The sequence below is a fragment of the Ranitomeya imitator genome, chromosome 2 (assembly GCF_032444005.1).
Source record: "Ranitomeya imitator isolate aRanImi1 chromosome 2, aRanImi1.pri, whole genome shotgun sequence".
Classification (NCBI taxonomy): Eukaryota; Metazoa; Chordata; class Amphibia; order Anura; family Dendrobatidae; genus Ranitomeya; species Ranitomeya imitator.
Genome location: NC_091283.1, coordinates 167,823,151 through 167,845,881, shown reverse-complemented (window position 1 = coordinate 167,845,881; position 22,731 = coordinate 167,823,151). Strand labels below are relative to the sequence as shown.

Below are 22,731 nucleotides of genomic sequence, written 5' to 3'. Positions count from 1 at the left end.
TTGCAAAAATTTCTACATTTCTGTTTTTTTTCAGTCAAGATGGGGTGCAGAGTGTACATTAATGAGAAAAAAATGAACTTTATTTAATTTACCAAATGGCTGCAGTGAAACAGAGTGAAAAATGTAAAGGGGTCTGAATACTTTCCGTATTTTTGCTCAGAATTCTATTAGTATTTCTGAGTTGATCGTTGATCTCTTGTTGCTTTTGGGAAACCATCAACAAGCTGCGATTGTATCTGTTATTGTTACTATGTGTTCCAGTTTAATACATTGGTCAGAATGGGTTATGAATCTGAAAGCCTCTTTAACACCCTAACAACCTGATCTCTGCAAATAATATTAGAATACAAGAGTCCCAGATTGAGAATTATAAGAATGCTTTGTTTTTTTTTAACGATCATCTTTTAAAGATCAGTTTTAATTCTTCTGACGCTCCTAAACACGTGTCATCTTAATCCACTTTATCTGTCCCTTTTGATTCATTTTTGACAGCAGGGCAGTCCGTTAGTTATTCATGGCTGTCTAGTGTATGGAAGTGAAACATTCACATTAGACCTTTTACAGTCTCTGATGTAGCTCTTGGAAGATACTGGTTTTATTGGGGTATCCCGCTGTTGCAGTGCGCTTTGTGGGCAATAATTCCTGGGAAAAGGTCTGCAAATTAGCTCTTACTGAAAAAAAGACACCTGTAATTGAGTTACACCTTCCTCCTTACCATAAAGGGATGTTGCCTGAACCAGTCCGACTTTTTGAAATCCCAACAGTTTGAAAAACTGAACTTCTTGGTGGAACCACTGAGACACCTCATGATCTAAAAGCACCCCTGGTGCTTATTCCCCCATTCTAGAGGTTAATCGAGTGTAGTCAACATCCATTCTAGTGAATAGCGCTCGGGGCATCGGATTCTCATAAATTGTCGACACTTTCGAATCAATATACCCCTTTATTTCAGAGTATTCAGCTCTGCTACATCTGTATATCACGGTGACCTGCGTATTGGACACCAGCAATCAGCATTACGACGCTGCAGTGACATTGTAAAGATTTTACGGGGCTGTATGTGTCCTCTATCACATTGCTGTACCTATCAGGGGCTATATGTGTCCTGTGTCACATTGTGGACTCGTCAGGGGCTATATATGCCCTTTATCGCTTTGGTTTGATGCTCTTGCACTATGAATGCAGTATCTCATTGGTGTTTAGTGCCGTGGATGCTTCCTATTCTCCAGGAGATGTACATTTTGGTTACTAGATTTCAGATGAGTCGGAGAGCGCTGTGTAGAAAGCCGTGCAATCTGTGGGTTCTCTTAGATATAAATAGGATTTAAAGAATAGATGCAGAGATGGCCTCGGGCACACAGTCACTGGCAGGCTCTGAACTGACTGTACGGCTCTCTCTTCCCCCTCGTTCTGAATCCTGTGGTGGTTCACATACATTCATTTTCATATTTTTCCTCCCTTTCTTTCCCTTTTTCCATATCTGTCTCCTTCCTTCTGTCCAGCCTTCAATACCCCTACAAATGTTACGGTAACCCCCAACAGTCATCATCTTGTCTCCCTGTAGAGTCTAGTTTATAATTTAGCCTAAACCCCCTTGTTTTGTGATTTCTTGGACCTTCTTCATTTTCTTTTCTTTTTTCTCCACAGACAGCTCCCAATAATACGTTTTTGGATATAGCCTGAATGAAAGAAACAACAGGATTGTCAGTCCTCCTTGGAGGGGATCTCAGAAAGATATGGGACCGCCGCCATCGCCCAGAGCACTTTTCTTTTTCTTCCTCTTGCAGAGGGGAGTTGAGGCCCAGCAGAATACTCAGCCTCACTCAATTAAGATAGATGGGGACATTACTTTAGGAGGTTTGTTTCCGGTCCATGCAAAGGGACCTGCCGGAGTCCCGTGTGGAGAAATAAAGAAAGAAGCCGGAGTTCACCGAATGGAAGCTTTGTTATATGCGTTGGATCAAATCAATGGGGATCCCGAACTCCTTCCTAATTTAACACTCGGGGCGCGTATTTTAGATACATGCTCTCGGGACACCTACGCTCTGGAGCAATCGCTAACGTTTGTACAAGCCCTGATCCAGAAGGACACGTCCGATATTCGGTGCTCCAATGGAGAACCTGCCATACTCAGCCGTCCGGAGAGGGTTGTTGGAGTTATCGGAGCCTCTGCCAGTTCAGTCTCCATCATGGTGGCCAATGTGCTGAGACTGTTTGCTGTAAGAAATTCTTTATCATTCTTAGATATATCCCCTCCAGCAACCTTCAGGATGATTAAGGCCCAGTTCACATCACTCTTAGAGCCTTCAATCAGACGTATGCCAAGCATTCAGTGGCACACATCGTCCATTGATTTCCATGCTAAAAAAATGTAATGCAAGGATCTAACTTGTTGTGAACAGTCTTATTTTGTATATGTCCCAGTGATTACATATCCCTAATGCAGTGAATCACTTTTGTTTCCTGCAGACATCTTTTTTTTTATCATATCATACATATATATGCCATTACCATTCGACTTTTGGGGGTCCAACTGCACAGAATACTGATAGAGTCTAACCTGCTGATCGCTGTGTCCGACTCCTCTATTTCCCACAGTCCCATAGACAATGAATTGAGTGGAGGTCGAGCATGTGCATCTCTGCTCCCAGGAACCAGTACCTCGTTCTCGGGATTGCTGGAGTTTCGAGTGGCTGGACACACAGAAATCAGTAAGTTAAACCCTACCCTATGACAAGGGAATAACTTGCGATTTTGGAGACAGTCCTTTAAGCTTCAGTGACATAAACTGGTGAACACATATGATCGATCCATTTGCTGGCACCACAGCAGGGCATCTCATTGTGCGATGATTCCAGTGTTGTGGGTGGATAATGCTAGACGCTGAAAAGTGACTTCTAGCTCTTAAGGTCCTGTCCTGTTCATTAAGTCATTTTATGTCTGTAGTTATATTTTGGCCTGGTCATGTTGTGGGGGGGAAAAGCAAACTGAAATGTTTTCCATGTTCTTTGCCGCTTGGTCTTTATTGATTTTAGGAGATCACAGCAGCTGCTGAGCAAGTATCTGATTTCTGTACAGAATGAACAAAAAATATCTTTTTCTTTTCTCAGGCAATGGATAAAAACAAGTGCATCTCCAGCTAAGGCTACTTTCACACTAGCGTTAACTGCAATCCGCCGCAATGCGTCGTTTTGCAGAAAAAAACGCATCCTGCAAAAGTGCTTGCAGGATGCGTTTTTTCCCCATAGACTTGTATTAACGACGCATTGCGACGGATTGCCACACGTCGCATCCGTCGTGCGACGGATGCGTCGTGCTTCTGCGGACCGTCGTGAGCAAAAAACGGTACATGTAACGTTTTTTGCTCCAGACGGACCGCTTTTTCCGACCGCGCATGCGCGGCCGGAACTCCGCGCCCACCTCCCCGCACCTTACAATGGGGCAGCGGATGCGCCGGAGAAATGCATCCGCTGCCTCCATTGTGCAATGCGTTAAACGCTAGCGTCGGAATCTCTCCCCGACGCATTGCGACGGGGAGATTCCGACGCTAGTGTGAAAGTAGCCGTACAGAGATATAACTCTGGTTGCACAATTAATACCATATATAATTCATATCTAATCATATGTATGGTTAAATGAATAAAAACAAGGAGCACTTTACATTGCTAGATCACCTATGGACCGCCATGTGTGTCCTTTATTAAGTATAGGAGCGTTTTCATCTTGTGTACCACTTACCGTAATCACAAAAAGGGGGTGCTGGTAGCATATTCTAGGGGTAACTAAGAGCATGGAAGGGAGTAATTATAGTATTCAGCTCTGTAGCTCCCAAATAGCTGTATGCTTGCCATAGTTTCAACCAGTCTGGAAGAGCAGCTCTGGAGCACAAACTGCTGCTCCAACATAAAGTTGTCCAAAAAAGATCACTAGCAACTGTAAACACACATACAACAATTTTCTAGAAAACTGTCATGTAAGCTTGATACACAGCAGCAGACTAACATGGTTTGCAGAACTTTCTGCTTATTTGTTTTTCAAGGGTAATGCATAATCAGAAATTAACCTATAGTTTAAATCACAGACACATATATACTAGGTGGCATGTGCGATATTTTCATACATTGGTTGTCGGGGGCACAGACAATTTCAGGAAAATCAAGCTGGTCAAATGTTAATGTATTTAATGAGCTGATGAACACAGAGAGGTATTTCTATATGTAGATTGGTAATACAATAAATTGGTTTGATAAGTAGAGGCTAAAAAAATGTCTTGAGGTTGTGGTGCCACCTGCAGGTTATTGTTTTTTTTTTGTTTTTTTTTGCAGGTTTCTGAAAATGAATGTTTAAACTGTATTTATTGATCAAATCGTGAATGTGTGGTTTGTTTGTGTCTTTTCTTGCTGAAGGGGGCAAGTTTACCTTTAAAATGGTGTATTATTTGTGTGTGTGGGGCGAAGTAATCATCGTAAAAGTAGTGCATGTTTACAAATGTGTTGCATATGTGACTCACTTGCAGTGAAGTGTGCAATCCTCAAATTTGCCTAAAATAAGATGGGCAAGCACTTCGGCAAGCTGGAAAGACCCCAAGGCAAATGCCAGCTGCAGGTAATTTGACCTTTGAAATAGTGTATCATTTGTGTGTGTGGGTGGAGTATAAACGGAGCAACTTGAGGCTGTGGTGCCACCTGCAGATTATTGTTTTTTTTCTGTAGGTTTCTGAAAATGAATGTTTAAACTGTGTTTATTGATCAAATCATAAATGTGTGGTTTGTTTGTGTCTTTTCTTGCTGAAGGGGGCAAGTTTACCTTTCAAATGGTGTATTATTTGTGTGTGGGGCAAAGTAATCATGGAAAAAGCAGTGCATGTTTACAAATGTGTTTGCATATGTGACTCACTTGCAGTGAAGTGTCAGGAAATGCACACATACATTAGCAGCAACAGTATCACTCAGATCCTATCATTTGTATTGAAGCAGCAACTATTCACATGCAAAACTCATTGTGAAGGGAGGTGAGCTGAGACATTGAGTATTGTGATTAGTAGATCCTATTATCAGCTGTGTATAGAGGAGTTACCTGCCATGATAGTCTGGACTCTGATGATAATGAACTTGCTGAATACTCATCCTGAATGGACAGGGATTAAGTGTCTAAAATAGCCCCGTGGCCAGTATTGTTTTATTAACCCCTGTTCTGTTCGACATTGGATGTTTCAGTATACCCTATTTTGCAGCGTGTTTCTGCAAATGAACGTAACAGTACATCCTGGCAATTATGCGTGCACAAGAGTTGGGAGCTCAGCTTAAGTGATAGTCAAGCTGTGGCTGTAATAGCCAGGGCCAGTTTCTCCTGTTACCCTTGTGAAAATGAAAGATTTGGGTCTAAAGCAACATTGTTTTGGAAAAAATGTAATTTGTATTTTTCAAAGCCCAATGTTGAACGAATTTGTGAATCATGTGTGAGATCAAGATGCTCACTGCACCCATAGATGAATTTTTTGAGGGGTATAGTTTCCAAAATTGTGTAATTTGTGGAGGTGTTCCTACTGTTTTCATACCTCTAGGGCTTGGCAAATGTGACAAGGTGTCCACAATCTATTCCAGCTAAAATTACGCTAAAAAATTCAAATAGTATTCCTTCCCTTCTGAGCCCTACTGTGCACCCAAACAGTAGTTTTCCCCCACATATGGGACATTTTCTCCTGTTACCCTTGTTAGAATGAAAAATTTGGTGTTAAAGCAACATTTTTCTGGAAAATAACAATTTTTTTAATTATTTATTACCACTTTGTTTTAATTCCTGTGAAGCACCTGAAAGGTTAACAAACTTCCTAAATGTGGTTTTGAATACCTTGACAGGTGCTGTTTTTAAAATGGGGTTAGTTTTATTCATTTTGTGACAAATGGATGCCCAACAGACAGTCACTTCAAATGTGAAGTGGTCCCTAATGAAATAGATTTTGTGAATTTTATTGAAAAAATGCTGCTAAACCTCTCTATATTTAACAATTTTTTTAAAATGATGCTGATGTACAGTAGACATGTGAAGAGTGTAAATTATTACTGTATATACTCGTGTATAAGCTGAGTTTTTCAGCACTTTTTTTTGCTGAAAAAGACCCCCCTTCGGCCTATACACGAGTCACAGTCCCACTTACCTGTTCTCCGTTGCTGGTCTCTTCTGGTCATCTGCACACACCTACAGCCTCTGTCAGTGTTCCGGTGACTGCTGACAGGGCTGGCGGTCGGCGTTGGCCCCGGGGCATGTACCAGGGTCTGGTGCAGACGGGGACACGGCGCACTATGGGGCCAGGTGCCTGTGCCGCTGCTTGCTCAGGCCCCTGGCACTTGCGATATTCACCTCTCCCTGTTCCACTGCTGTGATGTCTTCCGCGTCCTCTGATTGTGACGTTTAGGTCAGAGGGCGCGATGACGTGATTAGTGTGCGCCCTCTGCCTGAACAGTCAGTGCAGAGAGACGGCAACGCTAAGGAGCAACAGTCAGCGAAGAGAGTTGAGTATTTAATTTTTTTTTTGCAGCATAAACTGTGCATTATATGGGCATCTTATGGGGCCCATCATGAACTTTATGGAGCATTACATGGGGCGTATTTTTTATGGAACATCTTATGGGGCCCATCTTGAACTTTATGGAGCATCTTATGGGGCCCATCTTGAACTTTATGGAGCATCTTATGGGGCCCATCTTGAACTTTATGGAGCATCTTATGGGGCCCATCTTGAACTTTATGGAGCATTATTTGGGGTGTATTTTGTATGGAACATCTTATGGGGCCCATCTTGAACTTTATGGAGCATTATATGGGGCGTATTTTGTATGGAGTATTTTATGGGGCCCATCTTGAACTTTATGGAGCATCTTATGGGGCCCATCTTGAACGTTATGGAGCATTATTTGGGGTGTATTTTGTATGGAACATCTTATGGGGCCCATCTTGAATTATATGGAGCATTATATGGGGCGTATTTTGTATGGAATATTTTATGGGGCCCATCTTGAACTTTATGGAGCATCTTATGGGGCCCATCTTGAACGTTATGAAGCATTATTTGGGGTGTATTTTGTATGGAACATCTTATGGGGCCCATCTTGAACTTTATGGAGCATTATATGGGGCGTATTTTGTATGGGGCCCATCTTGAACCTTATGGAGCGTTATATGTGGCTTTTTTTATATGGAGCATCTTATGGGGCCCATCTTGAACTTTATGGAGCATTATTTGGGGTGTATTTTGAATGGAGCATCTTATGGGGCTCATCTTGAACTTTATGGCGCATTATATGGGGCGTATTCTGAATGGAGCATCTTATGGGGCCCATCTTGAACTTTATGGAGCATCTTATGGGGCCCATCTTGAACTTTATGGAGCATTATTTGGGGTGTATTTTGAATGGAGCATCTTATGGGGCTCATCTTGAACTTTATGGCGCATTATATGGGGCGTATTCTGAATGGAGCATCTTATGGGGCCCATCTTGAACTTTATGGAGCATCTTATGGGGCCCATCTTGAACTTTATGGAGCATTATTTGGGGTGTATTTTGTATGGAGCATCTTATGGGACCCATCTTGAACTTTATAGAGCATCTTATGGGGCCCATCTTGAACTTTATGGAGCATTATATGTGGTGTATTTTGTATGGAGCATCTTATGGGGCCCATCTTGAACCTTATGGAGCGTTTTATGTGGCTTTTTTATATGGAGCATCTTATGGGGCCCATCTTTAACTTTTTGGAGCATTATTTGGGTGTACTTTGAATGGAGCATCTTATGGGGCTCATCTTGAACTTTATGGAGCATTATATGGGGCGTATTTTGTATGGAGCATCTTATGGGGCCCATCTTGAACTTTATGGAGCAGTATATGGGGCGTAATTTGTATGGAGCATCTTATGGGGCCCATCTTGAACCTTATGGAGCATTATATAGGACATATTTTATATGGAGCATCTTATGGGGCCCATCTTGATCTTTAAGGAGCAATATTTGGGGTGTATTTTGTATGGAGCATCTTATGGGGCCTAGCTTGAACTTTATGGAGCATCTTATGGGGCCCATCTTGAACTTTATGGAGCATCTTATGGCGCCCATCTTAAACTTTATGGAGCATTATATGGGGCATCTTTTGTATGGGGCATCTTATGGGGCCTATCTTGAACATTTTGGAGCATTATGAGGGGTGTATTTTGTATGGAGCATTTACCAGTATATGGTATGACCTTTTGTTTAAGGGCATTCAAATTCAAAGTTTGAAAATTATGCATCTTTCAAAATTTTAATTTTTTTTCATAATTAAACAGAAATCATATCACCCTATATTTACCACTAACATGAAGTACAATGTGTCTTGAAAAAGCATTCTCAGAATCAGTGGGATACATTGAAGCAATCAGGAGTTATTACCACATAAAATGACAGTGCTCCGCATTGAAAAATTTGGCCTAGGCCGGAAGGTGAAAACAGGCTTTGGCGATCAGGGGTTACAGATTGGGGAAAAAAACATGTAACACAAAAAAGTGATTTAAACAATCGTTTTTTTTAATGACACGTTCACTTTAGTTGCTTAGTGACACATAGTCATTGGTCCCTTTTACTAGGGATTGTGTGCACCCGTCCGAGTCCAAGAGGGAAAAAGCTGTGTCTAAGTAACATTGTAGGCTCATAGACAGTGTGGACCATAGACATCTGCGCTTTCTCACTATGTTAAAGACCTGCAGGAGAGTCACTTGCAGTGTACCACGGGACGGGTGAAAACATATATTCTGCTGAAGTAGGTACTTGCAGGGAATATAAGCATGTGCTGTGTATGGACAGCTATCACATGGGCTAAAGTCACTCATTTTCAGAATGTAATATACTGTACTTGCAGTCAGATTAGTAATCAGCTGAGCATTACCTTTCTAAACGTTTAGTATACATTACACCAAAACTAGAAATGGTTATTTCTTCCTTATATATGAAATTTGTTTGAAAATTTTAATCTAAAGTAGAACATTTTTATGAGATTGATGGAAGTGATTATACACCTTTTTAAAGTCATGACTGCTGATCGCTTTCATAACTTACAAGTAAATGTAGTATGGACTATTTGTACCTATAGAAGAAGGCAGTAAAGCAGCCCTATCTGTGTCAACATCCTGTGCAAATAGACAAGGTGGCTGATCTGTGCCATTATTTACTGACTGGGAGGCACTACTATATGTGCCTGCATCATTTATAGACATAGACATGGAGGTATTACTATATGTAACACCATCATTTATAGAGATAGACATGGAGGTATTACTATATGTAACACCATCATTTATAGAGATAGACATTTAGGTATTACTATATGTTGCTCCATCATTTGCAGAAATAGACATGTAGGCACTACTATATGTAACACCATCATTTACAGAGATAGACATGGCGGCAATACTGCCACTATACAGTGGGTACGGAAAGTATTCAGACCCCTTTAAATTTTTCACTCTTTGCTTAATTGCAGCCATTTGGTAAATTCAAAAAAGTTAATTTTTTTCTCATTAATGTACACTCTGCACCCCATCTTGACTGAAAAAAAAAAATGTAATTTTTGCTAATTTATTAAAAAAAAGAAAAACTGAAATATCACATGGTCATAAGTATTAAGACCCTTTGTTCAGTATTTGGTGGAAGAACCCTTTTGAGCTAGTACAGCCATGAGTCTACTTGGGAATGATACAAGTTTTTCACCCCTGGATTTGGGGATCCTCCGCCATTCTTCCTTGCAGATCCTCTCCAGTTCCGTCAGGTTGGATGGTGAACGTTGGTGGACAGCCATTTTCAGGTCTCTCCAGAGATGCTCAATTGGGTTTAGGTCAGGGCTCTGGCTGGGCCAGTCAAGAATGGTCACAGAGTTGTTCTGAAGCTACTCCTTTGTTATTTTAGCTGTGTGCTTAGGGTCATTGTCTTGTTGGAAGGTGAACCTTTGGCCAAGTCTGAGGTCCAGAGCACTCTGGAAGAGGTTTTCATCCAGGATCTCTCTGTACTTGGCCGCATTCATGTTTCCTTCAATGACAACCAATCGTCCTGTCCCTGCAGCTGAAAAACACTCCCACAGCATGATTCTGTCACCACCATGTTTCACTGTTGGGATTGTATTGGGCAGGTGATGAGCAGTGCCTGGTTTTCTCAACACATACCGCTTAGAATTATCACCAAATAGGTGTGGCGTTGATAATTATGATTCCTGCATTAGTGGGAGTAGTTATCGCGTCGCTACAGCGTGCCCAATAGCCAGTACATAGCAGGCAGCCTTTCTGGCGACTAATTACCCCAGGTGCAGTACCTAATCTGACCTGAGAGTAAGGGGGCGCCAGAGAGCTGCAAGTTTTAAATGGAACTGTAAGAGGGATATACATAAATCCCTGCAGTTCGTGGTATATTGAAGAGCAGTGGGATACCTAAAATAAGCCCCTGCTAAGAGGTCAATAGCCTTGTGTGTGTTTTTTCATCACATTGTGGAGTGGAGGGATAACTAAGATAAGACCCCCTGCACATGTGATAGCCATCTTTTGGCCTAAAGTCACCCCGATCTGTGACGTAGGGGTGACGGTCACGGTGTGAATCGTGACAAATTGATCTATCTTTGTCTCATCAGACCAGAGAATCTTATTTCTCATAGTCTGGGAGTCCTTCATGTGTTTTTTTTTAGCAAACTCTATGCGGGCTTTCATATGTCTTGCACTGAGGAGAGGCCATAAAGGCCGGTGGAGGGCTGCAGTGATAGTTGACTTTGTGGAACTTTCTCCCATCTCCCTACTGCATCTCTGGAGCTCAGCCACAGTGATCTTGGGGTTCTTCTTTACTTCTCTCACCAAGGCTCTTCTCCCATGATTTCTCAGTTTGGCTGGACGGCCAGGTCTAGGAAGACTTCTGGTGGCCCCAAACTTCTTCCATTTAAGGATTATGGAGGCCACTGTGATCTTAGGAACCTTGATCTCTGCAGAAATTCTGTTGTAACCTTGGCCAGATCTGTGCCTTGCCACAATTCTGTCTCTGAGCTCCTTGACAGTTTCTTTGACCTCATGATTCTTATTTGGTCTGACATGCAGTGTGAGCTGTGAGGTCTTATATGAGTGTCTGAGCAAAGGGTCTGAATACTTATGACCATGTGATATTTCAGTTTTTCTTTTTTATTAAATTTGCAAAAATTACTACATTTCTGTTTTTCTCAGTCAAGATGGGGTGCAGAGTGTACATTAATGTGAAAGTGAAAAAATTAACTTTTTTTAAATTTTTTTTAAAGGGGTCTGAATACTTTCCGTACCCACTGTATGTAGGAAAAATCCTCTGTGTTTCCTAGGTGACATATTGAGGACATTTCATATGCTCGTCTGACCCCCGGCCTACAGCTAGATCAGCCACAGAGATAGCTCCTCACAACTCTATAAACTAGATGAAATTAATGTGCATAACTTCAATAAAATTAAGTAGAAAACAAAGGATTGTACAGGCTAAAATTCTAACTTTTTGGGTTTTTACTTCCCCTGTGGGAGATATTTAGTCCATACTGCATTAATCAATCCCCAAAGGAACTACCGTAGATTGATGGCGTAATGTCGGGACAATTACCAGAATGCACGATTACCATGTGACGACTATATTCAGCCCGTTGCTGCAGTCTATGGTTGCTCTGTGTAGATGCTTTCCACTAATATCTGGCCGAGGGCCTTTTTTGCTCCTGGCTTTAGATTATCTGTGTGTGTCAGGATAGAGACCTTGTAATGATTTAGGCTAGACGTGCTCATGGTAATCAAATTAAATGCGTAAGGCTCGCTCCGCTCCGCTGGCAGAAGGCAAGGTTACAGATTATGTGGGTAGTTCATGACACCCACTCTCCATGTGCTAAACTAAGGATTATCTTTGTATGTCACAGAAGAGATAACTCTCAGTGGGAAAAACAAAATTATAATCTTGTAGTTATAATACCCCTTAATGGCTAACAAAAGCCATTTTTGTTAGCCATTGAGAGGTATCATGACTACAAGATTTTCTTTCAACAGAAGAGATATACACAGAGATGGTGAAGCCTGTTTTCTTTTCTTAGCCATGTCGAATTATTTCTGCTTATTATCTAAAAACAATATCAGAATAAATAACATCGTAGACGTACATGATGATAGATGGTTATCTTATACCAGGAAACCACTTTCGATAAATCTGTAAATATTAGCATAATATTTTAACGTGAGAAACACTGTACATTTTTGGTACAGTCAAAATGTCAGATTTGTTACTGAAAATGTTGTGACTGACTTACTGAAGAACGTCAGGTCTGACAACTTAGATCATCAACAAAGCCCAACCTTTATCTGGTCTTCATAGGTGGTCGGTAATTATGCAATACTATCATATCAAGCAATCGTATACAGTTTAAATCACCCCTAAATCCTCTAAATGTAAATAGCAAAAAAAAACAAAAACTATTTCTTATTGCTGTTTGCAAAATTGTCCAAATTAATAAGATTCAAATGTTTATCCTATACACAGAGCGTCAAAACCAAAAAAATATGGCAGACTGGCTGATGTTTTGTTACTTACTTCCCCCCCAAAATCGAAAAAAACAAACAAAAAAAAAACAGATTATAAAATATAAACAAAATCAAAGAATAAAAATTGCAAGTCTTACCGAAAAAAAAACAAGCTCAAAAACTGCTCTGTTGACAAAAAATAATAATATTCATGGGTTTTAAAATTTTTTTGTTCTTTTAAAGTAGTAAAAATGTGTACTTTATATATGTGTGTGTATGGCACCATTGAAATTGTTCTTAAAAAATAAGCATTTCTCCCAGGAAATTATTGCAATTACACATGTTTTGATATACACATATTTATTTACTGTGTGTGTATTTGAAGAATGCAAAAAAAAAAAAACACAGAAAAAAAATTAGGCATAATTTTATACTAAACCTAAAAAATTGGTGAGGCAAAAAATTGTTGGAACCTTTCCAAAAATGTCGGTAAACAAGTTTCAAGCATATGATGCTCGTTCAAAATCCCCTGTGGCAAGTAACAGGTGTGATCAATATGAAAATCACACCTAAACCCAGATAAGAAGGAGAGGTTGACTCAATCTTTGCATTGTTTGTCTGTGTGTGCCACACTAAACATAGAGAACAGAGAGGGGAGAAGAGAACTGTCTGAAGTCATGAGAACCAAAATTGTTAAAATATCAACAATTTCAAGGTTACAAGTATATCTCCAGTGATCTTGATGTTTCTTTGTCCACGGTGCGCAACATAATCAAGACGTTTACAACTCGTGTTATTGTAGCTAGTCTCCATGGACGGCAGAGAAAAATTGATGAATGGTTGCAACAAAGGATAGTCCGGATGGTGGATAAGCAGCCCCAATCAGGTTCCAAAGAAGTTCAAGCTGTCCTGCAGGTTCAGGGTAGATCAGTGTCAGCGTGAGCTATTTATTGACATTTGAATTAAATTAAATGCTCTGGCAGGAGACTCATAAGACCCCCACTGCTGACATAAAAAAAGCTTGCCAGCAGTTTGCCAAAACAAATTCCCTCTGGGAAAGTGACTGGTGAACAGATGAGACCAAGATAAAGCTTTTTGGTAAAGCACATCATTCTACTGTTTACCGAAAACTGAATGGGGCCTACAAAGAAAAGAACACAGTGCCTGAAGTAGAAAATGGTGGAAGTTCCCAGATGTTTTGGTGTTGTTTTGCGGCCTCTAGCACAGGGGGCCTTGACTGTGTGCAAGGCATCATGAAATCTGAAGATTACCAAAGGATTTTGGGTCGCAGTGTAGTACCCAGTGTCAGAAAGCTGGGTTTGTGTCCTAGGTCATGGGTCTTCCAGCAGGACAATGACCCCAAACATACTTCAAGATACACCCAGAAATGGATGGGAACAAAGCGCTGGAGAGTTCTGAAGTGGCAGCAATGAATCCGGATCTAAATCCCACTGAACACCTGTAGAGAGATTTTAAAATTGCTGTTGGGAAAAGGCGCCTTCAAATATGAGAGACCTGGAGCAGTTGCAAGGAGAGTGCTCCAAAATTCCAGTTGAGAGGTGTAAGAAGCTTGATGAAAGCGTCTGCTTGCAGCTATTTATTCCAAAGGGCATGCAACCAAATATTAAAGTGAGGGTGCCAACAATTCTGTCCACCCATTGCTGGTGTTTTGTGTGAAATTATGTCCCATTTACCTTTTTTTTTTCTCTGCTTTTGTGTGTTGTTCCAATACACACAAGGGAATAAAACATATGTATAACAAAAGATGTCTCATTGTAATAATTTACTGAGAGAAATACTTCATTTTCTGGAACAATTTCAAGGTTGCCAACACTTTCCGCCATGACATTTATTTATATACAGTGTATCAAAATAGCTGAACTGACCCATAGAACAAAATTACCAGGTCTTTTTTTTTTTTTTTACCACGGAGTCGTCTTAACGGAAAAAACTTAGAAATTTCAGTTTTAATTCAATTCCCCTTTTCCACTACATTATGTGGTAAAATAGTAATTTTATTTCTACACACTTTACAAATCAGAATTAATGGTGTCAATTAAAGCTACAACTCTTCCCGCAAAAAAAAAAAAAAAAAAGTCCTCATACAACGGAAAAATAGGTATGGTTCTTGAAAGTATAGGAGAAAAATGAAAAAAATGGCAGAAGCTACTCAAAAAACAGGCTGACCACCACTGCTCCATTCACTTTTATGGGACTGACAGATGAGCATTTTGTAATGTAGCAACATTTTGTGTCTGACCTTCTGTTCTGTCTTTTTCAGATACCACAAATAAGTTACGCTTCCACCGCCCCGGAGCTCAGTGACAATAATCGGTATGATTACTTCTCTCGCGTGGTGCCACCTGACTCTTACCAGGCACAAGCCATGGTGGACATCGTTAAGGCACTTGGATGGAACTATGTGTCCACACTGGCATCTGAGGGAAACTATGGAGAAAGTGGAGTAGAAGCCTTTGTACAGATCTCTCGTGAAGCCGGTGTGTTCCCACTAGCTATATAAGAAGACAAGCTACACTTTATACATAATTCATAGTGTAACATATGGACATAACATGTATTTGCTTTATCCTGCAGGGGGTGTTTGTATCGCTCAGTCTATAAAAATCCCACGGGAGCCACGTCCTGGAGAGTTTGACAAAGTAATTCGACGGCTGCTGGAGACTCCTAATGCCAGAGGGATCATTATCTTTGCCAATGAAGATGACATCAAGTTAGTAGTTACGCTGTCCTCTACTGTCAGGTTGATAAGTGTTTGTTATGCCTGTTTGTGGGATAGCAACCAATATGCCCGTCTTTTTAGCACCCAGCAGAATGGTAAATTTGTCATGATATGAAATAATGATGTAACATAGAATGTTTCTGGGGGCATCTACAGTACATTTGCAGTGTGTGTTGTGTGTAGGCAGAAAAAAGGTTTGGTACCGTGTTAGCCAGTTGAAAAAAGATTGCTCTCAGTGGAAAAAAACAAAATAATAATCTTGTAGTTATGATACCTTTTATTGGCTAACAAAAATAATGTAAATGATGTTACAAAGCAAGCTTTCAAGACTTCTTGGGTCTCTTCCTCAGGCATGGTATGGCAAAGTAAAACCCAATGACAAAAAGACTCACTGGCACTTCCAAACAATGGTGACCAGGTGCCAACTAGGACTAGCTACCTCCATATATAATAGGAAAACAATGAGACGCTTAGCACATATAATTTGGCCAATTCATGCAAGCCCATCAACCAATGACAAGGTGGTCTCAAAACTGATGGTCCTAACGTATCTAATATGAGTACCTCTCTAAGACTGAAGTCTGAATTCTTGGGTAGATGTGAAAACCTCTCTTCCAAGTTTGATTTTATGGGTAGGCAAGACCCTGCTGCAATTAAAATCCACCACATGCTGAAGTGCTTTAGCGCTACAGATTGCAAATTTTTGTTTATTTGTTAAAGTAAAACCCAAGGCAGAGACAAAATTAACATATACCCTGCTGTAATTAAGTAAAAGCAACAATGCATATACATTCATGGCCGAAAGTGTTGACATCCTTGATATTGTTCCAGAATATTATGGTAAGTAATTCTCCCAGAAAATCATTGCAATTACACGTTTTACTATGCACACGTTTATTTTTGGGGGTATTGGAACAACACAAAGAAAACAGAGAAAAAAAGGCAAATTGGATAAAATTTAACCCAAAACTCCCAAAATGGGCTGAACAAATCGATGGAACCTTTCCAAAATTGTGGGTAAAAACTCTGTTTCAGACATTAGATGCTTGTTCAAACTCACCTGTGGCAAGTAACAGGTGTGGGCAATATGAAAATCACACATGAAACCAGATAAAAAGAGAAGTTGACTCAATATTTGCATTGTGTGTCTGTTTGTGCCACACTAAGCATGGAGAACAGAAAGAGAAGAGAACTGTTTGAGGACTTGAGAACCAAAATTGTTGAAAAATATCAACAATTTCAAGGTTACAAATCCATCTCCAGAGATCACGATGTTCCTTTGTCCACGGTGTGCAACATAATCAAGAAGTCTACAACCCATGGCACTGTTGCTAATCTCCCTGGACGTGAACGGCAGAGAAAAGTTGATGAAAGGTTGCAACAAAGGATATTCCCGATGATGAATCAGCAGTCCAAATCAAGTTCCAAATAAGCTGTCCTGCAGGCTCAGGGTACATCAGTGACAGTGAGAACTATCTGTCGCCATTTGAATGAAATGAAACGCTATAGCAGGAGACCCAGGAGTAGCCCACTACTGACAGAGAGACATAAAAAGCTAGACTGCAGTTTGCCAGAATATATGTGATAAAGTCAAAATCCGTCTGGGAAAGCATCTTGTGGACAGATGAGGCCAAGATAGAGCTATTTGGAAAAGCACATAGTTTTACTGACTACAGAAAAAGAATGAGGCCTACAAAGAAAAGAACACAGTACCTAAAGTCAAATATGGTGGCAGTTCAAAGATGTTTTAGGGTTGTTTTGTTGCCTTTGGCAGTGGGTGCCTTGACTGTGTGCAAGGCATCATGAAATCTAAAGATTACCAAAGGATTTTGGGTCAAAATGTAGTGCCCAGTGTCAGAAAGCTGGGTTTGTATCCTAGGTCATGGGTCTTCCAGCAGGACAATGGCCCCAAACATACTTCAAGAAGCCCCCAGAAATGGATGGACACAAAGTGCTTGAGAGTTCTGAAGTGGCAGCAATGAGTCCGGATTTAAATCCCATTGAACACCTATGGAGGGATCTTAAAATTGCTGTTGGGAGAAGACACCTTCACATATGAGAGACCTGGAGCAGTTCGCAGCAGAACAGTGCTCCAAAATTCCAGTTGAGGGGTGTAAGAAACTTGTTGATGGTTATAGGAAGCGACTGATGCAGTTATTTATTCCAAAGGGTGTGCACCCAAATATTAAGTTGAGGGTGCCAACAATTTTTTTATTCAGACCATTTTGGGGGTTTTGGGTATAATTATGCTTAAATTACCTTTTTTCCCCTCTTTTTTTTGTGTTGTTCCAATAAAAAGGAAATAAACATGTGTATAACAAAACATCTGTAATAGCAATAAATAGCAATAATTTTCAGGGAGAAATACTTCATTTTCTGGAACAATTTCAAGGGTGCAAACACTTTCAGCCATGACTGTTAATAACGTAAGGTACTTAGCAAACCGTTTTTGATTTAAAAAAAGAGTACTAGCCATTCCACCAGCATCAAGGTGTAGCCAAATCGAGATGATCCTAACCTCTAGTGTTAAAAACTTACCATGTGTCAAAGTGACGTCAATGTGAATAAGGGCAGAGCAGGACCGGGTCCCCAGTTATATAAACGTTAAGGTAAGTAAGTAACAGTACCTCTGCTGTAGGTGAGTAAGTAAAAGTAATAGTTCATATAAATAGCATAGAGTACTTAGTAAACATCTTTCTTTAATCAAAAAAAGCGTAAAAGGCATCCCATTTGCTGGTTATCCATTTGTGACCCGGTCCTGCTCTGCCCTTACTCACAATGACGTCACTTCGACACATGGTAAAGTTGTAATACTAGAGGTTAAGATCATTCCGACTGTGGTACACCTCAACACTGGTGGGATGGCTTTTATGCTGCTTTTTTATATAAAAAACGGTGCTGACTAAGTGCCCAATATTATTTATATGCACTATTGCTTTTACTTACAGCAGAGAATATTTTAATTTTGCTTCTGGCTTGGGTTTTGTCTGTTTAATGGCCAGTGTGAACATGTTCATATTTTGCATGCATACCAACATATACTCCAGTTCATTTTTGTCAGTTACGGCATAACAAAGTATCTGAATAAAACGCAAATTACATACACAAAAAGAGCAGAGGCATGGCATAATACATGGACATACAGTATAAATAAACAAACTGAGCTCAGACAATGAATCCTTAATTGGATTAGATTAATGGTGTGCAAGTCAATATCCAAGTGGGTACCGTCACATTTAGCAATGCTCCAGCGATATAGACAACGATCCGACCTAAACTAGATTGCTGGAGCGTCGCTGTTAGGTCGCTGTAGAGATGTCAAACACAGCAACTCCAGAACGATGCAGGAGCGATCCAGTGACATACTTATCATTCTTGCTGGTTGTTCGCTCCATGAAAAAACATTGCAGGCATCGTTGCTTTTGCTGTCAAACATGACGAATCACGCCGACCTGACGACCAAATAAAGTTCCGGACTTTCAGCTACGACCAGCGATGTCACAGCAGGATCCTGATCGCTGCTGCGTGTCAAACACAACGAGATCGCTATCCAGGACGCTGCAACGTCACGGATCGTTGTCGTTCTCGTTGTAAAGTTGCTCAGTGTGAAGGTACCTTTAGATCAGTGGCCTGGTGCTCTCACTGTCTCTAGAGCAGATTCCGCAGATTCTGTAGTAAAGGTACCTTCACACATAACGATATCGTTAAGGATATCGTTGCAACGTCACGCTTTTTGTGATGTAGCAACCATCCCGCTAACGATCTCGTTAGGTGTGACAGCGACCAACGATCAGGCCCCTGCTGGGAGATCGTTGGTCGTGGGGAATGATCAGGACCTTTTTTTCGTCGCTGATCACCCGCTGTCATCGCTGGATCGGCGTGTGTGACGCCGATCCAGCGATATGTTCACTTGTAACCAGGGTAAATATCGGGTTACTAAGTGCAGGGCCACGCTTAGTAACCCGATATTTACCCTGGTTACCATTGTAAAAGTGAAAAAAAAACCACTACATACTCACATTCTGATGTCTGTCACGTCCCCCGGCGTCCACAGGGTTAAAACTGCTTTCGGCAGGAGCGCTGCTAATGCACGCGCTCCGGCCGAGAGCTTCCCCGCACTGACTGTCAGTGCCGGACGTAAAGCAGAGCACAGCGGTGACATCACCGCTGTTACTGCCGGCACTGACACAGTGCAGGGAAGCTTCTCGGCAGCAGCGTGTGCATTAGCAGCGCTCCTGCCGAAAGCAGTTTTAGCCCTGTGGACTCCGGCGGGGGACGTGACAGACATCAGAATGTGAGTATGTATTGTTTTTTGTTTTTTTTTACTTTTACAATGGTAACCAGGGTAAATATTGGGTTACTAAGCGCGGCCCTGCACTTAGTAACCCGATGTTTACCTTGGTTACCTGGGGACTTCGGCATCGTTGAAGACAGTTTCAACAATGCCGAAGTCTTTCCCCGGATCGTTGGTCGCTGGAGAGAGCTGTCTGTGTGACAGCTCCCCAGCGACCACACAATGACTTACCAACGATCACGGCCAGGTCGTATCGCTGGTCGTGATCATTGGTAAATTGTTTAATGTAACGGTACCTTTAGTCATAAATTCTCCTGACAGATTTAGTCAGGTGTGGAGGGAATCAAAGACTCTAATAAGTTTGTATTCCCAGACCCTTCAATGTTTTTGTGATTTGAAGTTTCCATTTAATATGACAACTTTCATATTGTTTACATTGTGTCTTGGACCACAGAAATATTTGACCACAGGTAAATGTTATATTTGCTTGTAATCGTGTGGCGATGAGACCTCATTCTTGTCCTTAGTTTCTTTCCTGTTTCTCCAACATATCGTGTCTTTGTCCATATCCTCTCTTTGGTCTCTGCTAGTGATGGGCGAGTGTGCTCGCCACTGCTCGATACTCGTCTGATTATTTCTCTGCCTCCCCTCTTTCCACCTCAGCTGTCAAGTAAAAGTCTGCCGGAAAAATACTTGACTGCTTCATTGACATGCATTATGCTCGGTAATCAAATCGGGCAGCCGAGCAGTCCAATGTGCTCGATTCGAGTACAAAGCCTCCGAGAAACTTACTGCTCACTCATCACTAGTTTCTACATGAGTACAGGTTTTGCAGCTCTTCCCATTGCACGGATAAGTTCCTTTTGGGATATCCAAGGGCATTGAACTTCGGATCATGATATTTCTTAAGTTAGGAGGTTGCCTGTAGCATAACAAGAGGGTCTTTGAATATTGTTTTTAGCCGGTTATGCTTGTGTAGGATATGATGACGTTTTTTAGCAATTTTTCTCAGTATCTCTAGCTGTGGGTTGTAGATCACCACCACTGGTGCATGATTATTTTCCTTTTTTTCTCTGTATTGAAGTATTTGAGTTCTAGAGATCCTTGTGGCTCTAAATATCTGATAATCAATGGAGGTGGGGTGGTAGGCTTAGTTTAAAAATGTCTTTTTAATAGGGGTTAAGTGTCCATCCCTGATCGTTAAGCTAGAACAGATACAATTATATCTAAGGATCTGGCTGTAGACTATGGACTGTTTAATGTGTTTCGGGTGGAAGCTGTCCCATCTTGAGTTTTTTTGGGACCGTCAATTGGTTTCCGATACACCGATGTCTGGATTTAACCATTTTGGAATTTTATGGTGGTATCCAGGAAGTTGATTTTCATTTTTTAGTGGTCCAATATCAAGTTTAAGGTGGGAGGAAATGTATTGAATTTGTCATGGAATTTTAGAAGTTCTTGTTCAGACTCAGTCCAGATTATTAAGATGTCATCGATGTAACGGAATTAGACCAATGGTCTGATGTAGCAGGAAGCTAAAAATTCATTTTCCAGTTTTGCCATTAAAACGTTGACATACTTGGGTGCCATTTTGCTGCCCATAACAGTTCCTATGCGTTGTAGCTATAGCTCCTCGCTGAAAGAGAAAAAGGTATGTGTGAGGATAAATCTGGTGATGGCGGTGTGAGGTGGTGATGGCGAAGTCAGTCGAGGGGTTCAAGAGAGGCCTGGATGCCTTCCTGGAGCAGAACAATATTGTAACATACAATTATTAGGTTCTGTAGAAGGACATAGATCTGGGGATTTATTATGATGGAATATAGGCTGAACTGGATGGACAAATGTCTTTTTTCGGCCTTACTAACTATGTTACTATGTTAATACAGAGTCTAGAAGGGATCCCATTAGCTTCAAGAAACATTTGTCAGGCAGACAGTCCATTTTCATGTGTGATGTTAGAATATAGGGATGGTGGCTAAGGTGGTACTCTTGGGGAGATGACCTATTGTAGATAGCTTTTTGCAAAAGGTCCGTTTTAAGACTAACCAGATTTATCCTCACACATAACTGTAGGAAATATAAAACTTTCATACCACTAATCAAATCTAATGAAGGATCCATTCTAAGAGCTCAGTTTGGTTATTTCATTGTCCGTTGATTACGCCATGTCTCTGCTCATTCTGTGTATGTATTTGTGTTTCTTCAGATTCCTTATACCATGTCTGATGAAGAGACCTAGGAAGTCTCAAAAGCTTGCCTTGTAACATCATTTATTTTATTTTTGTTCACCATTAAAAGGGTATAATAACTACTAGATTATTATTTTGTTTTTCCCAGTGGGATCAATCTGTGTGTACACATGGCATGTGCTGCCGATAAGACTACTTTCACACTAGCGTCGGAATTCGGCCCGTCGCATTGCGTCGCGCCGAGATTCCGACGCTAGCGTTGTTAGCGCCGCACAACGGGTGCAGCGGATGCATTCTCCGGCGCATCCGCTGCCCCATTGTGAGGTGCGGGGAGGTGGGGGCGGAGTTCGGAAAAAGTGGTCCGCCTGGAGCAAAAAACGTTACATTTAACGTTTTTTGCTCCCGGCGGTTCGCCACAACACGGCGCAACCGTCGCACGACGGTTGCGACGTGTGTTAATACGTCGCAATGCGTCGGTAATGTTACTCTATGGGGCAAAAACGCATCCTGCAAACAACTTTGCAGGATGCGTTTTTTCCCCTAAACGACGCATTGCGACGTATTAAAAAAAATGCCAGTGTGAAAGTACCCTAACATGATGCTATATGGGCACAGGACCAGCGTATCAGCGATGTATCTCTTCCCATCACGTATTTAATGGCCTGTCTATACAGGCCACTAAACATGCAGCAATCAACATTTATGTAGTCAGTTTGCAGAGATCATGTCTGAATTCACCTCTAGCTGAAATAATAATTTTTATTCACGTAGACGCGTTCTAGAAGCAGCCCAGCGAGCCAACCAGACAGGTCATTTTTTGTGGGTGGGTTCAGACAGCTGGGGATCCAAGACCTCTCCTGTCCTGAGTCTGGAAGAAGTTGCTGAAGGTGCTGTGACTATTCTGCCAAAAAGAGCGTCTATTGATGGTAAGTAACCATTGTCCCTGTGATTTTATCAATAAATTCTTTATTTCTCTTGATTATCAACTC

The 22,731-nt window shown here is 41.1% G+C and overlaps 1 protein-coding gene across 2 annotated transcripts in view; it reads left to right on the top strand.

The window, feature by feature from the left end:
* Positions 1-22,731, top strand: part of LOC138662348 (metabotropic glutamate receptor 6-like) — a 36,524-nt gene that overhangs the window by 3,117 nt on the left and 10,676 nt on the right. The window contains exons 1-5 of one of the 2 annotated variants that reach the window (XM_069747858.1): positions 1,330-1,385; positions 1,648-2,219; positions 14,801-15,017; positions 15,115-15,250; positions 22,514-22,668. In XM_069747858.1, the coding sequence (XP_069603959.1) occupies positions 1,737-2,219; positions 14,801-15,017; positions 15,115-15,250; positions 22,514-22,668 (991 nt within the window). In that variant the 5' untranslated portion in view covers positions 1,330-1,385; positions 1,648-1,736. Of the gene's footprint in view, positions 1-1,329; positions 1,386-1,647; positions 2,220-14,800; positions 15,018-15,114; positions 15,251-22,513; positions 22,669-22,731 lie in introns of those variants that run through there. The other variant, XM_069747857.1, reaches the window with a different exon arrangement.